The sequence below is a fragment of the Hippopotamus amphibius genome, chromosome 10, assembly GCF_030028045.1.
Source record: "Hippopotamus amphibius kiboko isolate mHipAmp2 chromosome 10, mHipAmp2.hap2, whole genome shotgun sequence".
Classification (NCBI taxonomy): domain Eukaryota; kingdom Metazoa; phylum Chordata; class Mammalia; order Artiodactyla; family Hippopotamidae; genus Hippopotamus; species Hippopotamus amphibius.
In genome coordinates, this window is record NC_080195.1 from 18,661,566 (window position 1) to 18,687,637 (window position 26,072).

The 26,072-nt window shown below is 36.6% G+C and overlaps 1 protein-coding gene across 8 annotated transcripts in view; it reads right to left on the reverse strand.

Moving 5' to 3' along the window:
• Positions 1-231: 231 nt before the first annotated feature.
• The window catches only part of TUSC3 (tumor suppressor candidate 3), a 174,439-nt gene continuing 148,598 nt past the window's right edge, over positions 232-26,072 (reverse strand). Inside the window, exons 8-11 of one of the 8 annotated variants that reach the window (XM_057697256.1) lie at positions 19,835-19,909; positions 16,306-16,396; positions 9,048-9,110; positions 2,132-2,606 (exon numbers count right to left, since the gene is read on the reverse strand). In XM_057697256.1, the coding sequence (XP_057553239.1) occupies positions 9,092-9,110; positions 16,306-16,396; positions 19,835-19,909 (185 nt within the window). In that variant the 3' untranslated portion in view covers positions 2,132-2,606; positions 9,048-9,091. Of the gene's footprint in view, positions 2,607-9,047; positions 9,111-9,947; positions 9,973-16,305; positions 16,397-19,834; positions 19,910-26,072 lie in introns of those variants that run through there. The other 7 variants (XM_057697255.1, XM_057697257.1, XM_057697258.1 and 4 more) reach the window with 7 other exon arrangements.

Below are 26,072 nucleotides of genomic sequence, written 5' to 3' on the forward strand. Positions count from 1 at the left end.
CAGCAAGAAAGGGAATACTTGGCAAGCTTTCTGGTCACAAGATCTCATCTTCCCAAATCACCATGCTTGCTGAATTGTGACTGACAAGGATATTACTCCATGTGCAAAAAAGAAATTACAGTAAACACACAGCACTACTGGGCTTACTCATGTGAATATCTAATGCAAGGAACAGTGTGCTATGGAAAATGGAACACTTTATTCATCAGATGTTATTATAGATGAAATTTTTATATTAAGATTTAAATGGAATTTCACTCCTTTAGATGGAATTTTATATTAAGATTTTTTTCTCTCCAACTGAGTAGGAAAGTTAATTCCTCTTATTCTAACTGGAGATTGTTAAACATACAATACGTTTTCAAGGGAGTCTTCCACACAGTGAATCTAGCTGAAGTGACGCTGGAGGATGTAACATATCATGTACAAATTAATTTTTCAATTTACATTATTTGGGAAAGGTAAAGATACATATTTTGTATGTGATTTTACACATGCTACATTCTAAAAGCAAATTACATTTTAGCCACTCTCTGTAGTTTTGCCTGTAGCACTTTCCCATAACAGCTTATTTTAAGGCAGATTTTTTCCTTTCCCTAATGCAATAATGTCTATAGAGAAGCAACATCTTTTTAAACTGAAATTCTGAAAAAAAAAAAGTTTTTATAGTTGGCATATTTTTAATATTCAGAGACATTTACAGAATATAGGCTAGAATTTTTTCTTTTAAAATTTTTTGTTATTATTTTTACTAATCTGGGATAGGGAAGTTCTCCTTACCTAAGTCACAGTGTCTGAGAATTCTCTATCTTTGGTCATGATTAAACATTATTAGGCTTTATACAGAGAGATTAGATGTGTGTTGTTAGTAAGAATTTTGAGCTTTAAGGGGACAAACATAAGTAACTGTAATTAACAGACATTTACTCAATGTAAAATTTGGCTTCAAACTCCAATTTTGATGTTTGTTCTGAATAAACTTTAGAAAATGGAAAAGTACTAGGCGGATTAAGATTTACAGGTCAAATGCTACCTAGGTGTAGACATTAAACAAATTATGATGATCACTCACAGCATTTTCCATAAATGCCATTCCAATACTGAATTTATCAATCTGTTAACAGGAATTAGGGGAATGAATGTGATTTTTAATAACAGATTTTGGGAATGTGAGATAAGGTTAACATAGTTCAGAAATTACTTCATAATTTTTGCTGAATATAATCATATTTTGAAAAGATAGCTTTCTTCCTGCTAGCGCACATGCTGCACTAGGATTTAACTTCATATACCCTTGTAGGCTTTTATATTTCCCATTCTTTACTGAATTTCATAGGTACAAAACAGGTAGGGTCACTGGATAGACACCTGGGTCCTGGTTTGAGACTACACAGCTAGAACTCTCAACTAACAAAGTTCTCCATGGTCTATTACTCAGATCTTAATGAAAATTAGATAACAAAGCCTAAAAAAAAAAGTTTACTTAGTTGACCAAATAACTGTGTTTCTAAGTCCTTCTTTAGGTAGCACCACAGAAAATAGAAATTCAGGTTTGAGAGTCTGAAAGCCCAGTTACAAGCTCTGTTTTTTCTTTGCAGCTTTCAGCTTCCAGTACTTGAATAAGTCAGATAAAATTTACACTTCCTGTCTAAATTCCTGTCTGATTTACAGGATTGGTGTGAAGAAAAAAATACCATAACATATGGGGAAGTGCTTTATAAACTAAAATACAATATACAAACATAATGGTTACACTCCTATACTGGATTTTCAAGAAAGCTTCATTGAGTCACTCATATTAGGGTAACTAATCTCTATCTAGGTCTGGGAATAAGATTTTGATGAGAAGCTTCTTCCATGTAACACAAGGGGAAAATGTCCATAGTGGATTAGTTTTGTGGCTGTAAATCTGGATTCTTGGGTGACACTTCTAAAGGTGGAGAATTAATTCCTAGTTCTGGGGTGTTGCTTTCGTCTCCTGACGCCTTGAGACATGTTGATTTAGTCATGTTCACTTTATGTCCTGGGAAGGACCTTCATGTCCCAGGGTAGGCATTCAAGTACGACTGATCCAGGCCCCTGTCCTATCTCCTTTATCTAGTTACAATGAATAAGAACAGAAGGCTGTTTGTAACCATGCACGTCCTTTATACTGAAACTGCAGAAAGAAGAGTTTTTTAGTACATGACATATTTTCATGCATACACCTATCTCTGTACAATCCCAAGAATTGTTTAAGATACATTTCATAGGTTTCCTTTACTAACATTATGGTTTTCTTTACTAACGAGTGAACAGTTTAAAAGCATGAATTCATAATTACATTGTCACTTATTTCAATCTATAGCATACACTGAATGTAATATGCTTGAGAAACACTTCGATGTTGCCTTTGAAACTTCCGTATTAAATTTAACCATCCATGTCTATAAATTAAGTTTACTAGGAAAACGCACATTTAAAAAAACTGTACAATAAACAGCTGGATTATCACAATTAGCAAGGAAATGAACTCAAGAATTCGAACTAGTATGTCAGGAACACTCTGTCTTCACGGTAAACATTCACTTTATGCAAATCCCACTTGGCTTCATTTAATTAAAAAGCTGAAAAAGAAAGAAAATTCTGTGCTGAAAATAAAGAAAACACACGTGCTTTTTATTCCATTCTAAATTAGTACATGTAAATATGAAATAAAAATGTCATAGTTATGTTAATTCACCTCATTCTATGTTTTATATCAGGGCAATTCCTCTGAACTAGTTCCTGTAATGGGATCAGGCTTGTGGTGAGAAAAGGTCAGGGGTGGAAGCAGATGCTGATAAGAACTTGGACTTATGGTGTTTAAGTTTGGTAACTTTTTTTTTTTAATGGTTGATTAATAAGGTGTTTGTTTCAGGTGTACAGCAAGGTGATTCAACAATACATATACATGTATCTGTTCTTTTTCAAATTCTTTTCCCATTTAAGTTATTACAGAATACTGAGCAGAAAACCCTATGCTATATAGTAGGTCCTTGTTGGTTATCTATTTTAAATATAGCAGTGTGTACATTTGATCCCAGACTCCCAATGGGTAACTTCTGTGAGCCATTCTCATTGTTAGCTAGACCATTAGTTAAATCAGCATTTAAACTGACAGTGTAGGGGCAAAAAAGGGAATGGATTAAAACACATAATTGGAGTGGGTCATTTCAATGTCCTAAATAAACAAAATATTTTTTCTGGTTATTTAATCTATTATGCATTTACTTAAAATAACTAAAGACATTAAAAAATTTTATAATTTCATTATATCAGCCAAAAAGAGTGTACTAAAAATCATAATAAAAACATCATCAGATTCTGATGAAAGAACACAAATAGATGTTTGTGCATAGAGAAATACAAGTATGAAGTAACTGTTTTTCCTTTTTTAACTTCCCTAAGCAAAACTTTAACCTATAAAAAGAAATTTAAGTTTGTAAAATCGTAAGTCAATTTAAGTAACATTCATTAAGCTTTTGTTGGCTGTTTGTATCTTTCTGCTAACAGGTAGCAACTTTTTTTTTTTTATTAATTCTTGACAACATAACTTTAGGACAACCAGAGATGAACCAATTCTTAACTAAATTTAAAAATATATATATATATATATTAATGGTTACTATAGTTGAAAAGCCATGTAGTTGGGAAACTGTTCAAACTAGTAAGTTTAATACTTGAACATTTAAATTATAATATCCTAGGCATATGTTACTTCGTCTTTCTGAACCTCGGTTTCCTCATTAGTGAAAAGAAAACTTGTTTTGGATGGTCTCCAAAGTTCTTTCCAGTGCTAATATTTTATAATCCTGGTGATACTATATGCTAAAAGTAAATATATATATACACATATATATTATAAAACATTATATAAATATTTAAACTTAAAATATTTTAAATGCATGTTATCTATATTGGTTTACATTATTATAATAAAGTAATTATTCAATACAAAGTAAACTTTTTATCACTCTGTTTCCAAGGAATTACTAAGTTACAAGATAGAAATCACGTGCTGACATCTAGATGCAACAAGACATTGCTTCTATTTTTTTGAGATAACAAGCTATGAGTTAAGTACTGCAAGGGTAACCGCTGCCAGGAAGAAGAGTCAGCAGCAGAATTCCTCAGAGCAGTAAGAGAGAGGTGCTGCTCAAGCCACGTAGTCCTTAAAAATATGATGGCAAAGCGGGTATATAGTCACGTGCAGAGGAACGCTTCGGCTTTCTCTGTCCTCAACTGTAAGACTGCCCTAAAGATAAAGCTAACTGAAGAATAAAGGTTAATGAAAAAAGAAAACTTGATCATAAAATATTTAAGACTGTAATTAAAGTTGAAAAACTTACAACTTAAAAAAAAAAACCTTGAGAATTTATAGTTTTTTATTTTTTGTGTGTGGAAAATAGTCTGAAAATTTCAAGCTATGGGATACTAAAGCTCACCTTTTAGCACTGCTAAAAATATTACCATCACAAAAGCAAGGACAGTAATATGCCCCTTTATGGTCATTTTATATTTGTTAACTTTCTGGTGCTGGAAAGGTTAAAAAGGTTCTGCCACTTTTATATGTTGCTACAGTCACAGAGTAAAAGGCTCTTTGTATTTTCTTAATATTAAAATAGACTAAGAATCCTTAGTTACCAAGTTATTTGTTTATGCCAGGGGTTTTTCCAAACTGAAATATTTTTAGAAAACTGTTAAAAATAACCTTTTGTTTATATATTATTATGAAATGAGAAATACATATTTAATCTTGAACTGATCATTCTATTGCACTACAATAAAAGATTAACCTAGCAGAGTACTACCTAATTTATATTTAAAATAATCTTTCTCATAAAGAGTCATAAGCATTTGTTCAAGACACTGGAAATACTTGAGACACAAAAATGTCAAATATTTTGTTAAAATATTTCTTAGAAAAGTATGAACTATTCTCTAGGTAATCATTTAATAGTTCATGTTTGATTTTTTTCATTATATAAATGTCCAAGGTGTGTTCTAGTATGAAAGTTTTACACTGATTTCATCACTTAAGAAATAAGTTCCCTCATTTCTATGTATCAGGGTCTGACATTTTTTTCCTCCTCTCACATTTACCTGTTTAATAATGTTGATGTATATCATCTAATGGTTCTCGTAGATGCATGTTTCTAATACTGTTTGGATATTATCTTTCCTATTAAGGCTTATCATAAAAACATATAAAATGATTTTGTATCATACTTAAAAACTGTTCAGTACTAAAAACTGAGTATATTCCTCTTATTTGGAATGTGTTTTTCAATGTTGCGGTCTGTTTCCTCAGAGGGAGAAACTGCCTTGGGTGCCACAATCAACTTGTGTCTGGACTTCTCTACACCCCCTGTCATGAATGATGAATCTCATTACAACTCATAGTAGTCTGTACATGCGTAACACTGACTACAGTGGCTGTCTTATTCTCACGTGAATACATGCATGGTCAACTCTAACTCAGGTAGCAGTATAAGATAGATGCTACTTAGCAAGGGTATTGACCTGTACCCAAGAACAACAGGTAGAGGCCAGGACCAGCCAAATATGCCCCAGAAGCTCCCCTTCTCCTAGCCTAAAGGGATGCAAATATTCCCTTCTAGTCTGTGTGACTTGATTATTGTTTAAAGTACATCAGGGATGCCGAGTGGCCTTCTGTATACAAAGAAGGGATGGGATGCAGATCTCAAAGCACTTCTCCCTTTAAGTCTGGCTCTCTCCTATCTGCTCCATCACAATAGCAAATATTCAGGATTTAGATAAAAATGTGGTCCTTCGCTTGCTGGGGAGTGATATTCCAAAAGTTCATAAACAAGCTTATTATTTGAAATCAAGCTTTCCTAGAGAAAGATTATTTAAAATAGTAATTATTTTCTCAAATTCAGCCCCCACCCCCAAAGTCAGCTTCAGTCAGTAGTCAACAAAGACTTATTGATCATCTGTTGTGTAGAAGAATATTATGACTAGAAGGGTGTTGCAAGAAAAGGAATGACAGAAAGTCATGGCCGTTATGTTTCCTCTCTAGAGGAGAGAGACCTGGATACAATGATGTGTAACTCAGTGACACACTTGGTAAGATGGCAAGTCCAAGTGTTAGGACAATTTAAACAAGGAAACGAAGAACTCTGGGAACAAATGAAATGAGGGGATGACAGCCTAAGCCAAAGGCGCTGCCTGAGGAAAGACACTATGAGAGTACTTTCTGTGCGCTCCTTATGGCTAAACCGAGAGTCAGCACACTGCCTGTGAAAAGGCTGAAAGTCAATATTTTAAACTATGTGGGCTGCAGGTCTCTGTTGAAACTACTAAATTAAGCCTCTCTAGTGCAAAAGTAGTTGAAGACAAGGCTTAAACAAACGAATCTGGCTCTGTGCCAATAAAACTCCATTCATGGGTGCTGAAGTTTAAATTTTATATAATTTTCATGTCACAATATTCCCTTTTCTCCAGGGGTTTAAAACTGTAAGAACCTTTCTTAGTGTATGTGGCACACAGAAAAATTGGCAGCGGGCTAGACTGGGCCCACAGGCAGGAGTTGGTTTAGAGCAGGGTTAGCATAGGGTACAGTGGAGACTGTGCTAGAAGAAGAAACAGATGGAACCACACTTTAATATAACCCTTCTCTAAGTTCAAAATATATACAAGTCAAACTGTTGACATCCCAACCTGAGTGTTGGGATTATAAAAAAAATTTATTCAGTGTCTTTATATTTTTCTAGAAGGAACATGTATTAACTTTTCCTTCTTTCTGGTTAGCCATCAATGGATTTTGATGAAGAAGCAGCATAATTTGTGCATATTTGAAAAAAAAAACTCTGCATTAGAGGAAGTGATGGCTTATTGACGGTAACATCTAAACACAGGGAGACAGATTAGGAGGCTAGGTGGCATTCTGGAAAAGATACCAAGTACATAAATTAAGCCAGCAGCCGTGGGGACAGAAAGTGATGGAGGTCAAACTGACTCCAAGGTTTCTATCTTGTATGATTTTAACAATAAGTGTCCTAGGGAAAATGGGCAGAAGAGGAGACACAGGTTTGGAGCAGAGATGAGCTTGGCTTTGGAGTTCAGGGTGAGGTGGCAATAAACGTGATACTGAGGTGTGGTTCTAAATCTAAGGAGAAAAGTCAGGATTTGACTTGTATATTGGGACTGAGAAGTAATCTAAGAGGAAAAATGAAGGTCCAGGGGTGTCATGTTACAAAATCCAGGGTATAACATGACCAAGAGGAGCTGGTTAACTGAAGTCCTAGGAAGGTTATAGGGGTTGCAGAATGCGAAGAGATTCCGGATTTGGTTATTGGGTGGCCACTGAGACCCATATTACATGTAAAACACGTTTCTTTTCTCTTCCTGTGAAATATCTGAACAGGCACCAAACAGTGGTTTGTCGTTTGTTTTGTTTGACTTCTCTTAGCATAATTAATTCACCTGTCCCCCAGTGTTTAAAAAAATCAGAATGTACGCGCTGCTCTTGAATGAATGAATTCTGTCCAATTGGGAGCGTGTTAAATTCTCTACAGCTGGACAGACTTTTTCGGTCTAACGTTCTCATCTCCTGTTCTCAAACTGGGAAAGAAGTCCGAGATCTCACGGTTATGTGATGGCACTTGGTTGCACAGAAATAACTTCTTGGATAAGGGGCAGCTGCTCTGATTGCATCTTGGAGACAAAAAAGTGCAGAAGGGAGGAAAAGCCTTGCCTCTTTACTCAGAACAAGGATAGGTCACTAGTGACTTCACTCCTGTTCCCCTGGGCTTGTAGTTGGCAGAACTGAATGATTCAGTGTCCTCAGGATTTTCTAACCTCTGTGTTCACAATTGTTCTAAGGGGATGCGAGGGAGAAGCACATTATGGCTGCCAGCCAGACCCCTTCAGCCAAAAGCCTTGGGGCTCTCTTCCTGGTAACAGAAAATTATTGAACCCGGAGAAGTCTTCAAGTCTGAAGTACATGATCTAAAATAAAGGCCTAAAGAAATGCAGGGCTTTATCAGGACTTGGGAAAGAGAACTTTGGGAATGGAAACCTTTCTACTGATACAGCTACAGTTACACAGGGTGAGAGCTGTCACGTCTAATGATTGCTAAGGCCGCTTCTCTACAGCCTACACGAGGAGGGCACTTTGGAAGAGTCTGGATAACATTATTATTATAACCAGGTGTGGTCAGAGACATGGATGCTAGGTCTGGGGGAAAAAAACCAATCAAGCTAGTATGTGGGGTAAGGTTGGGGGACAGGTAAAGAACAGAACTTGTAGATCACAGGCGCTTCCTACTCTTTCCCTCCTTTTTAGGGGGTTGCTGACTGGTAGAGTTTCTGCTGGAGTAAGAAAGTTGTATTTGCACAATGGAAATAACCCTCTAGAGCTTCACTTTGCTGTGTGTGTCTCTGCACTGACCATGTGTTCTGAGGTTTGAAGGATTCGCATGTGCAATGAAAAACAATCCTGGATTCTGAGTTTTCTATAAAAATTACTTTGGATTTATGTAGAGGTTCCTAGTGTCTATTTCTGAATTATCAAATGTTGATCTAAAAAATTAGTACGTGTTTAGAAGGCTTGTATTTTATTATTTTGGACATTAGGGCTTATTTGTTTATTAGTGGGAAAAAAGCATTTGACTAAATTTTTCCTTGGCGGAATTATATTTGTCAATTGTTTTGTTTTCCTCCGTAAAGTAATAAAACAGAATTAACCGAAAGGAATTATACTTTGTTTGAAGTGGAGGGCATATGCATGCATATGAATACTATTGTTTAACCATTGACAAACACTGTTTTTTAATTCCATGGGTCACAGCCTATTGCAGGAAATTGGTATCTGAGGACTTGTTCCTACAGCAGCTAAGTACAACAGCACAAGACTGGGATATGTGATCTCACAGTTCAAAGTTATCTTGCATTTGTAAAACAATAGTTTGCCACAACTTGTCTTACTTATGAGATAAATATTATGGTTGTTATCTGAAAGGTGAGGAAAACTGAGGCTCAGAGAAGATGAAAAGACTTGCCTGAGGTTACAGTTTTAAAGTGCCATGGTCCAAATCACATCTTCTCACTCAAAGTCCAGATCACTTTCCAATACACCACAGTGAAATACAACAATATGGAGAAAATAGTCCTTAAGATTCGAGGTCCATTTGTACAACAGCATTACAAAGATTTAGCACTGTATTCTTTATGTAGATAAGATAGGAGACACACAGTGGTGCCACTATAGCACTGCAGCTCTGCTCTGAATCACCTCTAAGTCTTTGGTCCTTTACGTCATTCTTCAAAGCTGGAACTCAGCATCAGAAAGGCAATCCCAGTGAAACTCTTATCAATGGTACATATTGTGGGTTGATCACCACACCATTTCTGTGTTTTCTACTTGTAAAGCTAAAGACGGTGTTTTACATTTTCCGTACAGATGAAAGGTCTACATCTAAGTAAGATGTAGGAATGAACGTGATACTGTTACATACTGTACGTCCTGGGAATTTTTGCCTTGCTGTGCTTGGTTCACTAGCACACGTTTCTCAGAATTCATTAGGAATGTCTTTCATGTCTGGCTAATATTCTGTGCTTTCCCTTACTGAGTGTTGATCCATTTTCTGCTCACCCTCTCTCAAAGTAACCAAAGACATCATGAATTACAAGTATCGTATTAAGACAATGGAATAGTTTCTATGTCCATTGTAAGCTTCATTAATACATATTTTTATTTATTTATTTTCTGATGCCAGCCAGCTCAGGATCAACTGAGGCTGCAATAAGTATCTTTAGAGCCCAGGTTTCTGGAATAATGTTTCCACACACCACACACACCTCTAGATGTGTGGAACAACCCGACAACTCCATGGGGTGTCATGGGGTGTGAATTCCATCTTCTGGAGTTGTGCAGTGTGGCAAAGCCATACTCTTCTCTCCACTATGTTTCTATCTTAATGGTTCCTGTTGTATTTACATAAGGAATAAATAAAAAATGTTTTTGAGTAAACATTCAATTAACAAGTACACGATGAGCACCTACTATGTGCACAACATTTCAGAGATATCAAAAAGGCATTTCCATGGACCTTCTCTAAAATACCTTACAATACTCTAAAATGAAAAGAACTTCAGCACACACAAGTTCCATATGAATACTTAATGAAAAACGTAATGTAGTAAGGTGATACTGAAATGGCTAGTACAGGCATGAGTGAAGTAATGACTCTTGAGAACCCACTACATTTCAGGCACTACAGATTGATTATATAATTTATCCCCTCAAAATTCTCAGATAGGTATTAATTATTATGGCAAGTTTACAGATGAAGAAACAAGCTTGACAAAGTTGTTATCCATCCCCATAAAAACACTACTGTTAGAGGTGAGGAAAAATGAGACTCAGAAGTTAAGTAACTCGAAGTCCCAAAGTTAGTGAAGAGAGAATGGGAGAGTCAAACTTGGATCCGTGTGACTGCAGAGACAGAGTTCTTAACTAACATACAGAATTATTATTATTATTTTTTACTAGATCATCGGTTTATTATAAAAGGAGCTAACTCAGCTATAGCCAGGTGGGACAGGCAGAGGGTGAGACATGGGGAGGGGGCAGGAGGCCCCCACACCCTCTCCAGGCTGCCCGTCTCCCCAAATCTCTGTAACAAACAGAATCATATGCTGAATTTGAACTCGGGTCTTGTGATTCTAAATATTATTTTTCCATTATACCATACTACCTCTCTAAGACAGCTAAAGAGTCATAAACAGGAAGCATAGTGATAGAATTAGTAGGGAATGTTTCATGCTATTTTCCTACTAAAATAAAGACTTGATGTGTCAAATAGTTTTATAGAATTTTTTTGAAGAAAAGTTTTGAATCAAAGTGTGTCAGTGGCAAACAGTGGGAAAGTAACGACCCATAATGGAAGACTCTCACGTGTGACCACTAGGCACTTTGCTCTTCTTAGAAAATGGAATAAGCCCTAAAGTTAATCTTTATTTAATACCTAAAATGAATTCATTGCTACCACTACAATAAAATTCCTTTTTCTGAACTATGGCTCAGACGGTAGTTAGATCAAATTCTTAATAATCTTTGATATTTCACTGATAATTTCAGTTGATTCAATTAACTTCATCAAAAGGTTCAGGGAAAATCTGTTCTTCACCCAACTGAATCATGCAAATAAAAAAACAATAGTTGCCAATCCCAAACTTCCTAACAACAACAACAACAACAAAACAGACAAAAAAATTATAAATTACTATATTGTACACCTGTAACCTATATGATATTGTACATCAACTATACATCAATAACAAAGTGAAAAAATATAAAAAGAAAAAACAGAACACCCCACACAACCGTTGCTTAATATATAGCATAAAAAAATCCTGTTTAGGAAAATGATATATAAATGTGTAAAATCTTTGTCAGAACTAATAATAATTAGCATCAAATAGTTACTGAGTAATTAACACTTTGTGCCATTTACTAAGGACTAGGCAGTGTGCTAAGTGACTGAGTCATGTAATCTTTAGAAATGTAATCTTTAGAAATGTCAAAGTATGTAAATATTTCCCATTTACAAATGAGAAAACCAGTTATTGAGCTAGTAACAGGTAGATCAGGGATTTACATGAGGGAAGTTCACTTACTGAAACTTGAGATGACCTGGGAGAATTTAGTGATGGCAATGAAACATGTCCACACTGTAGGAAAGAACCCTTAAGACTAAAATGTGGGTAAGATTTAAGGAAATACGGTAAACATGTAACAGATTTTATACCTTTCAGCAAGTACACAGATCAACAACAAAAAGCAACTGTGTGAAGTGCTAAGAAAACAAGAGGCACATAAACATTTAAGGTTTTGTGAGGTTTAAAATAAAAATGAAAAGCAGAAAGATCTTTCCATATAGAAGATGTTATGGGGATAAATGTCTAAATACAGCTGATTCACTTAGGTGTACCTCAAAAACTGGTACAAGAGTGTAAAGCAATTATATTCCAATAAAGAGCTTAAAAAAATAAAAAAATATAAAACTGCGAGAAAGAAAGAAGATATTAAAGGTTGTAGATCAGACAATTTAAAATTGTGAGGAAATAAGAAATTAGTTTAAAAATATTTCTGCACATAGTTCTGTGCATCAGTGGCATTTCTTGGTACAAAAGTTACAATTCACAAACTTAAAAACACAGATATCGAAGGCCACCAAAGCCTGGGGTGTTACACCCGAGACAGTCCTTTGGCGTTGGAGCCCCTGTCTAAAGGCGTTTTTCAGTTAGTGGATGGTGTTATGTGCAAACGTGCATTTTGAGTAAAGGACATCTTGTGTCTTTGCCAAAGTACCAGTATTATCTAATGCAGGTAGAACTGGGAGGTTCTTTTCATTCTTTTCGAAGAAAACTGTTTGTCCTGGCAGCTCATCTCACATTTAAGGAAATGGTCTTGGTTGAGAAAGTATTCTCCTTTTTTTCCCAAGCCTACTTCACTGTATGTCTGGAACAAAGGATTGGATCGGTTTAGCTCTTTATCACCAGGGTTTATGGTTCATTATAAAAGGCACTCACTCTCTTTGAAGATGCACATTCACAATGTCTTTTCAGAAGTACTTAGGCCAGGACATATGGAATATGGAATACCTTTCCTCTTGCTGTAATGATGGTGTCCAGTATCTCATTTTCTCATTCCCTACAAACTACCTGTTTCTGATAGGAGCTAGGTTTGGTTTGTTTTTTATCAAATATTATCACGCTGGTGCCACAGATATATGCTTCTGGGAGTGCATTCCTTCAGAATGTGATACTATGTTCATAACTGACCAAGCCTCTCCCACAGGATAATTCAGTGCGAAAGATCTCTTTTTCTTTTTTATTAACATCTCATCGTTCAACTAGTCCCAGAATTATTTCTCTCATCCTTTCTTTGATTTATTCCCTTTCTCACTCTGGCTTTTGCCATCCCTTTGCTTTTTCTGCAGTGAACTGGTTGGACAGATATTTTTTTCGCTGTACTGCCAGGTTTCTAGAATTTAGCTCAGGGTTTATCCAAATCTCTGCTGTACATACTCTCTCGAGTCCTTCTGGCAGGAGCTGCTCTTGATGTTAACCACCTATTTATTATCATAATCATTCATAACAAACCTAATAAACTTTCTGAGAAAAAACCTTATTGTGAAGGAAAATGATGCAGGGGATTAAAAACAAACCCCAAAGCATATCTAGCATTACTAAGGTGACTCTGGCGTATATCCACGTGTTAGACTAGTAAGAGAATAAAACTTTTCAGATCAAAGTTGTTTGCTCACAGCGCTCCCCTCTACCATGTTCTGTTCGCTCAGAGGGATGCGGCAACGGTAAAGGAGGGAACACCTGTAGCCTGTCCTCTCCTGCTTAGGAGAATCTGATGACGAATGACTGGAGAGGGCTGATCTAGGAGGCCTAGAAGGATTTATGGAAGCTTGATGACAGTGCACCACTACATCCAGGAAAAAGACAGGATGCAGAAAAGCAGATGCAAAGAGAAGTTCTTAAGAGGCTGCAGGGAACTATTAGGAAGCTTGGAAGTGATCTGGGGAGAGATGAGTAACTGAGAGGATGAGTTCAATCAGGCAGTGGAGGGACTGGATGGCCGCGTCCTGCCGCAGCACAGCAGGTGGCAGAGCTTGCGAGAGCGGACGCCACAGCCAGGATCCTGCCTTCACGTCACCGTAATGACGTGTCGTGCTCTTCAGTGCACCGGGTTTCCCAGGCTTTTTTGCTGGGCTCTATTCTGATTCTGCTTCTTGGCAGCTCCTTCTTAGGGATTTTCATCTAAACTATGTCAGATTTCACATTCACAAACCACTCTTGGGCGTGATTTCCATCTGACTTCTTACAAGAGGTTTCATCTCTACTTCCAGCCCCATGAGGCCAGCTGACAGCAAGCCCCGTCCCTGTTTAGCCCGGTGGGCATCTGACAAGCAATGGTTGACGCTACACTAATAGAGAAATAAAATAAGGGTGTCCCTGGTGGCGCAGTGGTTAAGAATCCACCTGCCAATGCAGGGGACACGGGTTCGAGCCCTGGCCCGGGAAGATCCCACATGCTGCGGAGCAACGAAGCCCGTGAGCCACAACTACTGAGCCCGTGCTCTAGAGCCCGCAAGCCACAACTATTGAGCCCATGGGCCGCAACTACTGAAGCCCACGTGCCTAGAGCCCGTGCTCTGCAACAAGAGAAGGCACAGCAATGAGAAGCCCACGCACTGCAAGGAAGAGTAGCCCCCGCTCTCCACAACTAGAGAAAGCCCACACGCAGCAATGAAGACCCAACGCAGCCAATAAATAAATAAATTTATAACAAAAATAGAAATAGAAGTAAAATAAGCATATACTCTGGTTCAGGAGCTTGTACTATGAATGTCTAGGGTGAGGCCTAGAATATGTATTTCGAAAAGTTTGCCAGGTGATTTACATGTCCACTCCTGGTAAAGAAACAGAGGATTACAGATTTTTACTACTATACGACAATTACTCCTTGGGAAAAAAGTACAAACTGAAACTCTTCATATCATAACAAAAACAGTACTGTCAAATGTAACATTACTCTGTGGAACTAGTAAAAACTTAACTTTTCTCTGCTTGTTCTAACAGCAATATAATGACTAGGAAGACACAGATAAGGAATGATATTCTTCTTAGATTAGGTGCTCTGATATATAAGGAAAGGTGGAATTTGCTCCTTACCTTCCCCCATTTTCTGACTGTCAACTAAATAGGTTTTCAGAATCACACAACATCCCTTACTACACTTTACCGTGTATAAAAACAGACACCTTTCATTGACCTTGTAAGTGCTGTAGGTTGAAATGAATTCAAGTGTTTTTGGCACACTGAATAAAAACTTTAATAGAAATACTCTTCTACAGGTTCCATTAACAGAACACATGCAAGTCAAAATAAGACTCCAATCATACAGAACTGTGATTCTCAATTTAGGGTGGGGGAAGAAGAAAAACATAAACTGCATCTTTCTTGGGCAAACTTAATCTTGGGTTGGTTGGTCTGATTTTACATTTTCAAGACCAAAATTAGACAGCCAGCCAATGGGAAGAATTAAATCAAGAAACTGGAGACTTTGCTTGCCTTTCTTATTACTCTTCTTGCCCTCAAAACTAATGTTTTTTAAAAATTCACACACACTGCAGGCAGGTTTTAAGGCAGATGGTCCCTTGGCTCAGATCTGATACTCACATTTCTTCCACTCCTTTAGTACATTTATTTTTAATGGGTGTGAGAAAGAAGAGAATTGGAAATGTGCCTCTGCCCGTATGAGAAAATACAGAGGTGGAGTTCACGTGTCTTACTCTTCCATTATAAGGCCGTAATCAGATCTGTCACGGGAATAGTTCTGTGCCCCAGAAAAAGCTATACGTTGCTGCCATCACCTGTGTAGAAACATTCTCTTAAAATAATTGCTAAAGTTTCCAAAATCTCTGAGAAAGGAAATACAGGACCTTTACTTCATTAGAGAGGAGGATGGGTTAAGCTATTAGAAGGATTCCTTAAAGAAAAAGGAAGTGGGATATTGATTCCCTCTGAGAGAAGCTGAGGGAGGAACGTGGTCAAGAAGTGAATCTACCTAATTGATGAGCTGGAAAATTCTCATCTGGCACGTCAGCTGTACCTTTAGTATGAGTATAGTTTGGTTATAACAACATCATTTCAGAATGAATTTTCAACCTCTTCCCCTTACCAACTATGAAAATATGTTGGTGAAAATCGTAGGAGATACTCATTATGACAACTTCTAGTGACCAGCGATTATTTTATCATTTAATTTTCCCTTTCAAGTTGATTTTCTTATTTGAAAAAGCTAAAACTTTGCAGAGATCAAAACGATGTGGTTTATTGGACACTGGACAGTAGATTATATGAGAAAAAAATTTTTGCAAATGAAGTAACAATCATGATGGATAGGCAAATCAAGATAAGAAGCAGTTTTGATAAATCCCACAAAGTTTAAAACCCATGCTGTTATATGTATATGTACATAAGCCATATGCATATAACATGTGTGTCTCAAGTGAAATGACGCTGTGCTCGGCAGCAGGAAACAGGCCTTGTATCTCCTTCATATAGTCTATGCTGAACACATGGCAGGTGCTCAAAAACTTGCTTAACAGAGTTTAAAGTCACTTGGCAAATAAGTTAGCTACTTTTTATTAATCCTTCAATATATGTTAACCATTGAAATTCTGTTTATGCTCTTAGTTAAAAATGAAAACATCCACATTAGTATAATGATATTACCTGTAAGGGTAGCCGTGGTACTTGGAACGAAATATTGAAAGTAGAAAACTGAAGAAGAAGACCACCAGGCCTAATCCCACTAGACAAATGACTAGAAAGAGACAGAAAAACTCCATTAGTCTAGACACATGCAACCCAAATGTTTCTATTTTTTAAATGCATTCAGTTGATTACAGTGTACTCACATGTGCTAGTTCACGGCACATACAGGTACAAACCAGATAATCATTATTTTCCACATTCTTCTCAATGAAAATATACTATTTGGATATGAAAACAACCAAAGTGACTGTTCTAAGTCTTCTGGTGGTTTTCTTCTCTTACAGAATTCCCAAGTACTAAAATGTCCCCAGAGGGATCAAAACAAAACACAACAAAATATGGGATAAGCCACAAGCAAGATTCTCAGCCCCTGTTTGTGAAGTGCTGGCTATATCAGTGGAGACATTTGCGTTATTAGAATGCGCACTATAATTTTATTTTCAGATGCCATGCAATATTTACAAAGAAAGGTAATTTCAGATTATTGGCTAGATTATTGCCTCAATGAAAGCCTGTTACTTATAAATAACAGTTCATCCCAGCGCACCGAAGGCCAGGAACAAAAGCTTGGGGTGGGAGAAACTATGAACTCTGACAGTCAAAGAGGGAGAAAGATCCCCCTAAATAGCTGGTGACAGTGTCAAGGTATTACTGTTTGTTTCACAAAGGAACACACGTGTATGTTACAGCAGAATGCGCTAGGCTGCAATCTAGGTTTTCATTATTGCTTTGTCCAAGGCAAAGTGACAATAGGTTTTCTTTTCCTGTTATGGTTAGGAGATTTAACTCTAAAGTAGATGACTAATCAAATATATATAATATATATATAATAAAAAACATGCAGATACATACATTGGATTTTTAATTAGATACACTGTTCTCAGTAAATTAAGTAAAACTGAAATGCTTAAAAATTTAAGCCAATTAAATGCAGGTATAGAATTAAATCCTTGGCATGAAAGAAAACAGGTATATTTAGAGAAACAGAAATTTATTTAAATCTGCTCTGTAAATAAGTAGAAATTAGTTCTCTTAATAAGAACTAAACATTTCTTAAGAATAAAACATTTGTGCAGTACTTGTAGCCTTTCATTAGTTTCAAGGAATTCTTTAAAAACAATGAAATAGCTAATATAATTAATTATAAAAGAAAGGGGAGGACAAAAGAAAAAGAGATTAAACATACTAAGAGAGAAGAAAACAAGGAAAATTAAAAAGTTCTATATGCTGCAATAGTAATGAAATACGATTTTTAAATTATTCTAGCGTATAAATTAGACTAGGTTTAATTACAACCCTGGAAACTGGGGAGTAGATAAAGGTATGGCACTGTCAAAACATGGTCCAGAAATCTGTCAGTTTTCCTTCAACTCTGCGGGAATACCATTCTCTCAGTTTCGAGAACATGCTGTAAAAATCCTAAGTGCTTAATAACGTTCAATTGCAGCCTCTGTGACATTTCATTTCAGGTAACACTCATGCAGGTGAACTTCAAATGAATATTGGCAGAAAATAAGGCAGAAAAACAGGTTGCTGAATACCTCCAAGTGTAAAACACCTTTTTTCCCTTAAACTATAGAGCGTCCAAGTATGACAGACACCAGCCACTAGACATAGCAACTTTGCTTATAATCTTAGTAAACCGAGAATGAATGCTATGATGCTTCTTTACTTTATACCTTCCTACGTTTGGTATTACCAAATACCTCTTCCTTTCCTCTTTTGTTTTTCTTCAGAAGCTAAGTAAAACACTTTATCACTTCCTTTGCTGCTTTTAGCAGCCTCATTTGACTGTGCTCGATGGGAAATGAGCCTCAAAATGTGATCAAGTAAAACAATATATTTACTTGATTCTATGCAGTGGAACAAAATAATGCTATTCAAGTACTCGCATGTGGGAGAGGACTCGAGAGAGCAGTTGGTAGTGACCCAACAAACCACTGCAGCCCGTACGAGATAACGTACGTAAGAAGAAAATGTTGTAACGACACACGCATTCTGACCTGGGCAATAATAATCACAGTACTTGTATTATATCAAAAATAAAAACCACACTGGAATCAAAAGGAAATAATTTAAAAATGTATTTCCCTTTCCCCACCCCTTCTCTCTCTCTGTCGCGCTCTCTCCCTCTCTCTCACACAGACACAGACACACACAAGGAAATAAACTGGCAGTGGGTGGGGGCTGGAGTGACTTTATATATATATATGTATGTATCTATCACAGATGTGAGATGGAAAAACTACGACATCTTTCTTACTACTTCAGTATGACAGGATACATGATAAATATATAAACATGTAAGAATTCATCCTTATAATCTTATTTGTCAGTCCCAAGAATATCACATCCTTTATTCAAAAGATAAATCATGAAATGATGTTCTGAACAATGCTTAACAAAGCAACGTGTTTATCGCTTCTGTAGGAAAAGGGTGTAGAGGGCATCCTGGCAAAACAAAGGGTAGACTACAGTGTCTATTAGAGGCAAAACATTTCAACATTTCCCATAAGGAAAATAAGTCTGGATTTTTATTTTAAACTTAGTAAATTATGAATCTTTTCCAGATGCTTAGGCTCCTCATACATACCTTCCGGGCTTTAAAAAGGGTTCAGAAATGCAGAGAATATTGAGAAAAATCTTAATGATAGGTTTGTGGAGGCATAATCCTGAACTCACACAGAGACTTTATATTAATTATAAAAAGATCTGTGGCAGGAAATACTGAATTTAAGGCTCTCTGTCCTTTCCGAACCTATGTTCTTCAGGTCCGAAGATTTTTCCCATGTGTTTTTCCCTTTTCCTGCCCAAAATATGTTACTTTATTAAAATGTATTTTTTTTCTACAGCTCCCTGAGAGGAATAATTCTGTCAAAGGATAAAACATAGTTACCTTGTTAAGACATAATGCTGGAACTTGGTAGAGTTGTAAATCTTGGAATATCATTGGAAAAGATGGTATCACGAAATGCCCCCTTTCTAAATGTTGTTAAAAAGAGGTTTTGGAAGTAATTGGAAGTATCATAATATTTCAGGGTACAAGACCTAGGCAGAAACTTCTCTGAGTCCATCCTTGAATGCATACCTGATTCTTGTGGTACAGGGAACATATCATTAGCCAATAAAACCTCTGAAGACTCTGCCGGCAGAATTTTCCACCTCTTGCTGTAGGCAGATGTGACTACCGAGACTTACAACTTCAGCAGAGATGAGTCAGAGCACCCCAGCAAGGGTGAATAATAGCTCTTCTCTATATCCAATCTCATGGAAAATCACCCAGTCCCATTTTGGAAGAAATATATTTTTAAGTATTTGCACACATACATCCAAGAAATAGAAAAAAGTAAGAAACACCACATCTGTCTTCAAACTGGAACATTTCTTTAGAAGTTCATTTACAAAGGACTTTTATCTATTTCCCATTTGATTTAAATGACGCTTAAGACTAAAACAAACTTACATAAATACCAACACAGAGACTTACTCCGTCTTTTTCCAACATCGCCTTTGGATGTTGCAGCTTCATTTAGAAGAACCATCCCCATGGTGATAGCAGCATCTATAGCAGTTGTCAAGGAAACAGTAGAAATAGATGCAAATAAAATCTATTAATTTTTCTGGATCTGAACACAATGTGTTCTGTCCCAGAATGATTAAATTACAGATGCACACCGAGTAAATGCAATTTATTCTCTTTCTATAACATAAAATTACTGTTCTTTGTGTATTTAAATATGCCTTAAGTTTTAGACTATATAACCTGAAACTTTAATTTGTGAGATTTTAAAGGTCTAGTTCTAAATGCTTTTAAATTCCAGGACTTTCATGGTGCATATGAATTATATACTCTCAAAACCTATAATGACATTCCATGTTATACATAAAGGTATACACTAGTTACAATTCAAATGACATTTCATTGGCAGTCATAGAAAATTAGAATATATTCAGCATAGAACCAACCAACCAACCATGGGTGGACGCCCAATGTATACAAGAGAAAAAGCCACTATTAGCCCCATGCAGTACTGTCCCCCTGCCCGACACACATATATACCACTAAACTTTTAGGAAGTCCACTGTAACACAGTTTGAAAACCTCTGAAATTTAGATAATTACTAAGTTCTTTGCATTTCAGTCATAGTCATGGCCTGAAAGGACAAGGTAAGAGAATGAATGTTTTGTACTAGCAGTATGTTAGTTTGTGGACTTTAGGGATTCATTATTCTTAAGGTGTTTTGGATAATTTACCGATATAAATTGCCTCGAGTCCAGAGTCATAGGAGGTTGCCAATAATAAAATGATAGAAAAATTAAAAGCTTGTATCGCTCAAACTGCTGATATACAAGAAATTTCGACTGCTTAACTTAATTCCCTGGACTAGACTGATAGGACTGACGAAGATCCTTAATAAGGAGTTAAATTAGGATTCTCCTTTCATCTTTCTCTGACAACACCCTTTTATATTCATGTGTAATTCTTTTTGTAAAAAGCTATTTCTTTATTTGGTTGTACTGAATCTTAGCTGCAGCAGGCAGGCTCCTTAGTTGCAGCACATGGGCTCCTTAGTTATGGCATGTGAACTCTTAATTGTGGCACGCATGTGGGATCTAGTTCCCTGACCTGGAATCAAACCCGGGCCCCCTGCATTAGGAGCACAGAGTCTTATCCATGTTACCACCAGGGAACTCCCTCACGTATTATCTCATCTATACATTTAAATGTACATATTCGATCTACTGAAAATTCATACAGAATTCTGGATTATTTTAACTATCACAAAAACATTTTTAATAAACATTCAAACTATAAATGACATTTAAACGTGATTTTATGTAGATAATATAAACAAAACAAATATTTATTTTATGATGCCATCTGCTGAGTAGCTTCCAAAATTCCTTTATACAATTGGGGAAAATGGCATTATTTTTCTTTCTGGAGAAAACAAATTTTAAAAATTAAATGCTTTAAAATTCTAATGAGTGTAAAGCCATATATTAAATATTCTCAGGGTAAAACTGAACACATGAACACCCAACGTGTACATTATATATATGTGTGTGTGTGTTATTAGCCCACAGACATAAATATGTACTTAGGGAAGACTTATTAAGCAAATTATATTTTATTGGATATTAACTATGGTCACTCAAGTGTAAGCTATCCCTGTTAACATATCTTCATACTACATACTATTTTTACTACTGTCCCTCTGTAAATTGCTACATTCTTATATTGAAAACTATGTGAACAACATGCTTCTCGTTTGATTGCTTTTGAACTTCATACAAACTCAAACAATGTTGTTACAAAATTGTAAGGTTTTCCTAAGAGTATACCACGTTACTGCTTCATCTTACTCATGGGCATTTGTTTCAAATTGTTTGCTATTATAAGTACTCCTACAAAGAATATCTTTTTATATGTACATGTGCAATATTGTTTTCTAGGGTCTACATCTAGAGGTAGAGTTTTTGAGAAGCTGGTATGTGTATTTTCAAATTTACTAGGTACAATCATATTCTGTAAAACAATCATATTCTCTAAAACAAGCAGTGTTAAGCATGTCTGTTTTTCGTACGTTGCACCAACATGATATTGTTGAGCTATTGATTTTATCAGATTATTGAGTGGGGATCTGTATCACTAGTGAGTCTGAGTATCTTTTGATATGTTAATTCTTTTTTGTTTAATCTTTTGTACAGTGTTTATTTGCCCATTTTTCCATAAACATATTTGCATTTTCTTATTAACTTAGAAGATGCTTCACTTTTTTCTGGATATGAATTGATTGAGGTGTTGCATATAGATTCTTCTACTTGTCTTTTAAATTGTTTAGGTATGCAGAAGGTTTTCATTTTAGTATGGTCAAAAATTATTATTCTTTTCCATTATGAGCTTTGGTTATTGTTTCTTGCTTATGAAATTAGTTCCTACCCCTAAGTCTTAGAAATACTCCCTAGCTTTTCTTACTTGAAGTGCACAATATTATGTTTGTTTCAGGTATAAAACATATTGTCTGGACATTTAAATACATTAAGAAATGATCACCACCTTAAGTCTAGTAACTATCTGATCCACACAAAGTTATTACGATATTACCAACCATACTCCTTATGTTGTGTATTATATCCCCATGACTATTTTAAAACTGTAAGTTTGTACTTCCTAATCTCCTTCCCCTATTTTGCCCAACCCATCACCCACCTTTCCTCTGGCAACCACACTGTTCTCTGTATCTATGAGCCTGTTTTTGATTTGTTCTATTTTGTTTGTTCATTTTTTAGATTCCACATACAAATGAGATCACATAAGCTATTTGTCTTTGATTTATTTCACATAGTATGATTCCCTTTAGATCCATCCATGCATGTTGTCACACATGGCAAGATTTCTTTTTATTTAATGGTTGAGTAATGCGCCACTGTGTGCGCCACATCTTCTTTATCCATTCATCTTTGATGGTCACTTTGGTTGCTTCCATTTCTTGGTTATAGTAAATAATGCTGCAGTGAACACAGAGGTGCAGACATCTTTCTGAATTAGTGTTTTTGTTCAGGTAAATATCCAGAAATAAAATTGCTGAATCATATGCTGGTTCTAGTTTTAATTTTTTTGAGGAACTTCCATACTGTTTTCCTTAGTGGCTGCACCACTAAGAAAAAACTTCCATTCCGTTTTGTCCACATCCTCGCCAACATTTGTTATTTGTAAACTTCTTCATGTTGGCCATATTGACAGGTGTGAGGTATTATCTTATTGTGGGTTTTTTTTGCACTTCCTTGATGATTAGTGATGTAGAGCATTTTCTCATGTGTCTGTTGGCCATCACATATCTTCCTTAGAAAAGAAGAGGTCCTCTTCAAGTCCTCTGCCCATTTTTTTTTTATAAATTTATTTATTTTATTGGCTGTGTTGGGTCTTTTTTGCTGTGCACGGGCTTTCTCTAGTTGCGGTGAGTGGGGGCTACTCTTCGTTGTGGTGCGTGGGCTTCTCATTGCTGTGGCTTCTCTCGTTGCAGAGCATGGGCTCTAGGTGCGTGGGCTTCAGTAGTTGCAGAACGTGGGCTCAATAATTGTGATTCGCAGGCTCTAAAGTGCAGGCTCAATAGTTGTGGTGCACGGGCTTAGTTGCTTCATGGCACGTGGGATCTTCCTGGAGCAGGGATCGAACCTGTGTCCCCTGCATTGGCAGGCGGATTCTCAACCACTGCGCCACCTAGGAAGCCCCCTCTGCCCATTTTTTAATTGTGTTGTTTGCTTTTTTGATACTGAGTTGTATGAATTCTTTGTGTATTAGGATATTAACCCTTAGGGGACACATGATTTGCAAATATCTTCTCCCATTCAGTAGGGTACCTTTTCAATTTGTTGAAGGCTTTTTTCAATGTGCGAAAAGCTTTTTAGTTTGATGTAGTCCCACTTGTTTATATTTGATTTTGTTTCCCTTGCCCGAGGAGACAGATCCAAAAAATTATTGCTAAGACCTATGTCAAAGAGCATACTGCCTATGTTTTCTTCTAGGAGTTTTATGGTTTTAGATCTTACCTTTAAGTCTTTAATCCATTTTGAGTTATTTTTTTGTATATTGTGTGAGAAAGTGGTCCAGTTTCATTCTTTTGCACGTAGCTGTCCAGTTTTCCCAACATCACGTATTAAAGGGGCTATCTTTTCCCCATTGTATATTCTTGCTTCTTTTGTTGTAGATTAATTAATTATAAGTGCATGGGTTTACTTCTGGGCTCCCTAGTCTGTTCCAGTATCTGTTGTGTCCGTTTTTGTGCTCATACTGTACTGTTTTTATTGGGGTTGGCCAAAAAGTTTATTCGGGTTTTCCCATAAGATGTTATGTTATGGAAAAACCCAAACAAACTTTTTGGCCAACCCAGCATTACCACAGCTTTTTAATACAGTCTGAAATCAAGGTGTATGATACCTCCAGCTTTGTTCTTCTTTCTCAAGATTGCTTTGGCTAATCAGGGTCTTTTGCAGTTCCATGCAAATTTTAGTATCATTTGTTCTAGTTCTGTGAAAAATGCCATTAGTGTTTTGAAAGGAATTACACTGAATCTGTAGACTCCTTGGGTAGTATGAACATGGAGCACTCTAATAGCTTTCCATCTTATGCTGAGCCCCAAGGCTGTACCTGGTTTGTACCCTGACCCACTTTCTATACTTCTCTACCTTCGATTGCTCTTACTCATGTCCTTGGTATTCTTCCAACAAGAGGAGCCCCTCCGCCTCAGGACCTTTGCACTTGCCTCAGGACCTTTGCACTTGTTTGAATGCTCTTCCCCCCCAACGTCCATGTAACTCACTCCCTCACCTCCTTCAGGTTTTTGCTCAAATGATGTCAGAGAAGCCTTCCTTGAACTCTGTACTTCTTTATCACGCTTTGTTTTTCTCTATTAACATCGTTTTTTAAAGACATTTTAGATTTTGTATATTTTTTTTTATTTACGTACTGTCTCTCTCCTGTCACTACAATGTTAGCCCCCAAAAGGTAGGAACTTTGTTCTGTTCACTATCTCACCCATTACCAACTACTCTTTGATGCAGATATTGTTAATATTATTGTTATTCTCGGTTTACAAGGAAGGAAACTGCAGCCACCAGAAAGGTCCAAATAACTTGTGCAAAGCCACAAAGCTGGTGAGCAAAAGCTGCAAACCAGAAGAACGTGGAAGAAATGAGGCAGGACGATGAAAGGGTTAGATGGAGGCCATGAGGAGCAAAGGAACAAAACAGCTAAAATGATCTTCACTTAATGTATGAGCATAAGATTTTATGTCTAGTGAAAATGCACATAAACAACATGATCTTATCCCTTTCAAAACAAATACTAAGACAAATACCAGGAAAAAAAGATAATAAAAAGTTAAAAGCAACTGTCTTGGGCTAGTGAGGTTGTGTGTTTTCTTCTATTATTCAAACCCTACATAGCAGCAGTTTGCAAAACTTTCCTGTAAAGGGCCAAAAAGTAAATATTTGAGGCTGTGCAAGCTGTATGGTGTATTGTTACTTCTCAACTCTGCTATCACAGTGCAAAGTAATCATAGACAATACACAAACGAATAGATGTGGCTGTGTTCCAATAAAACTTTATAAAAATAGCAGACAGGCTGGATTTGGCCCTCGCTGGTCCTAGTTTGCCAACCCTTGCTACAGAGGATCTAAGATGGTGCCAAAGATACTATAAACTATTTTGTCTGAGAGGAAGTTAGCTTTGCTCTTAATGTAAAAATAAAGAAATGAAACTTAGTAAGCTCTTGTACATATGAGCTTAAAGTAGGAATTTTAAAGCAAAGGGATTACTAGGTACAGATGTTATGTACAACCCCAAGACATATTTTATTAGAAAGCAGCCAGGACATGGAAACAACCTAGATGCCCGTCAACAGATGAATGGATAAAGAAGATGTGGCACATATATACAATGGAATATTACTCAGACATAAAAAGGAAGGAAATTGAACTATATGTCATGAGGTGGATAGACCTAGAGTCTGTCACACAGAGTGAAGTAAGCCAGAAAGAGAAAAACAAATACTGTATGCTAACACACATATATGGAATCTGAAGAAATGGTACTGATGAAACCAGTGACAGGCAAGAGTGGAGATACAGAAGTAGAGAATGGACTTGAGGACACGGGGCTGGGGTGAGGGGCAAAGGGGAAGTTGGGACGAGGTGAGACAGTAGCATAGACATATTTACA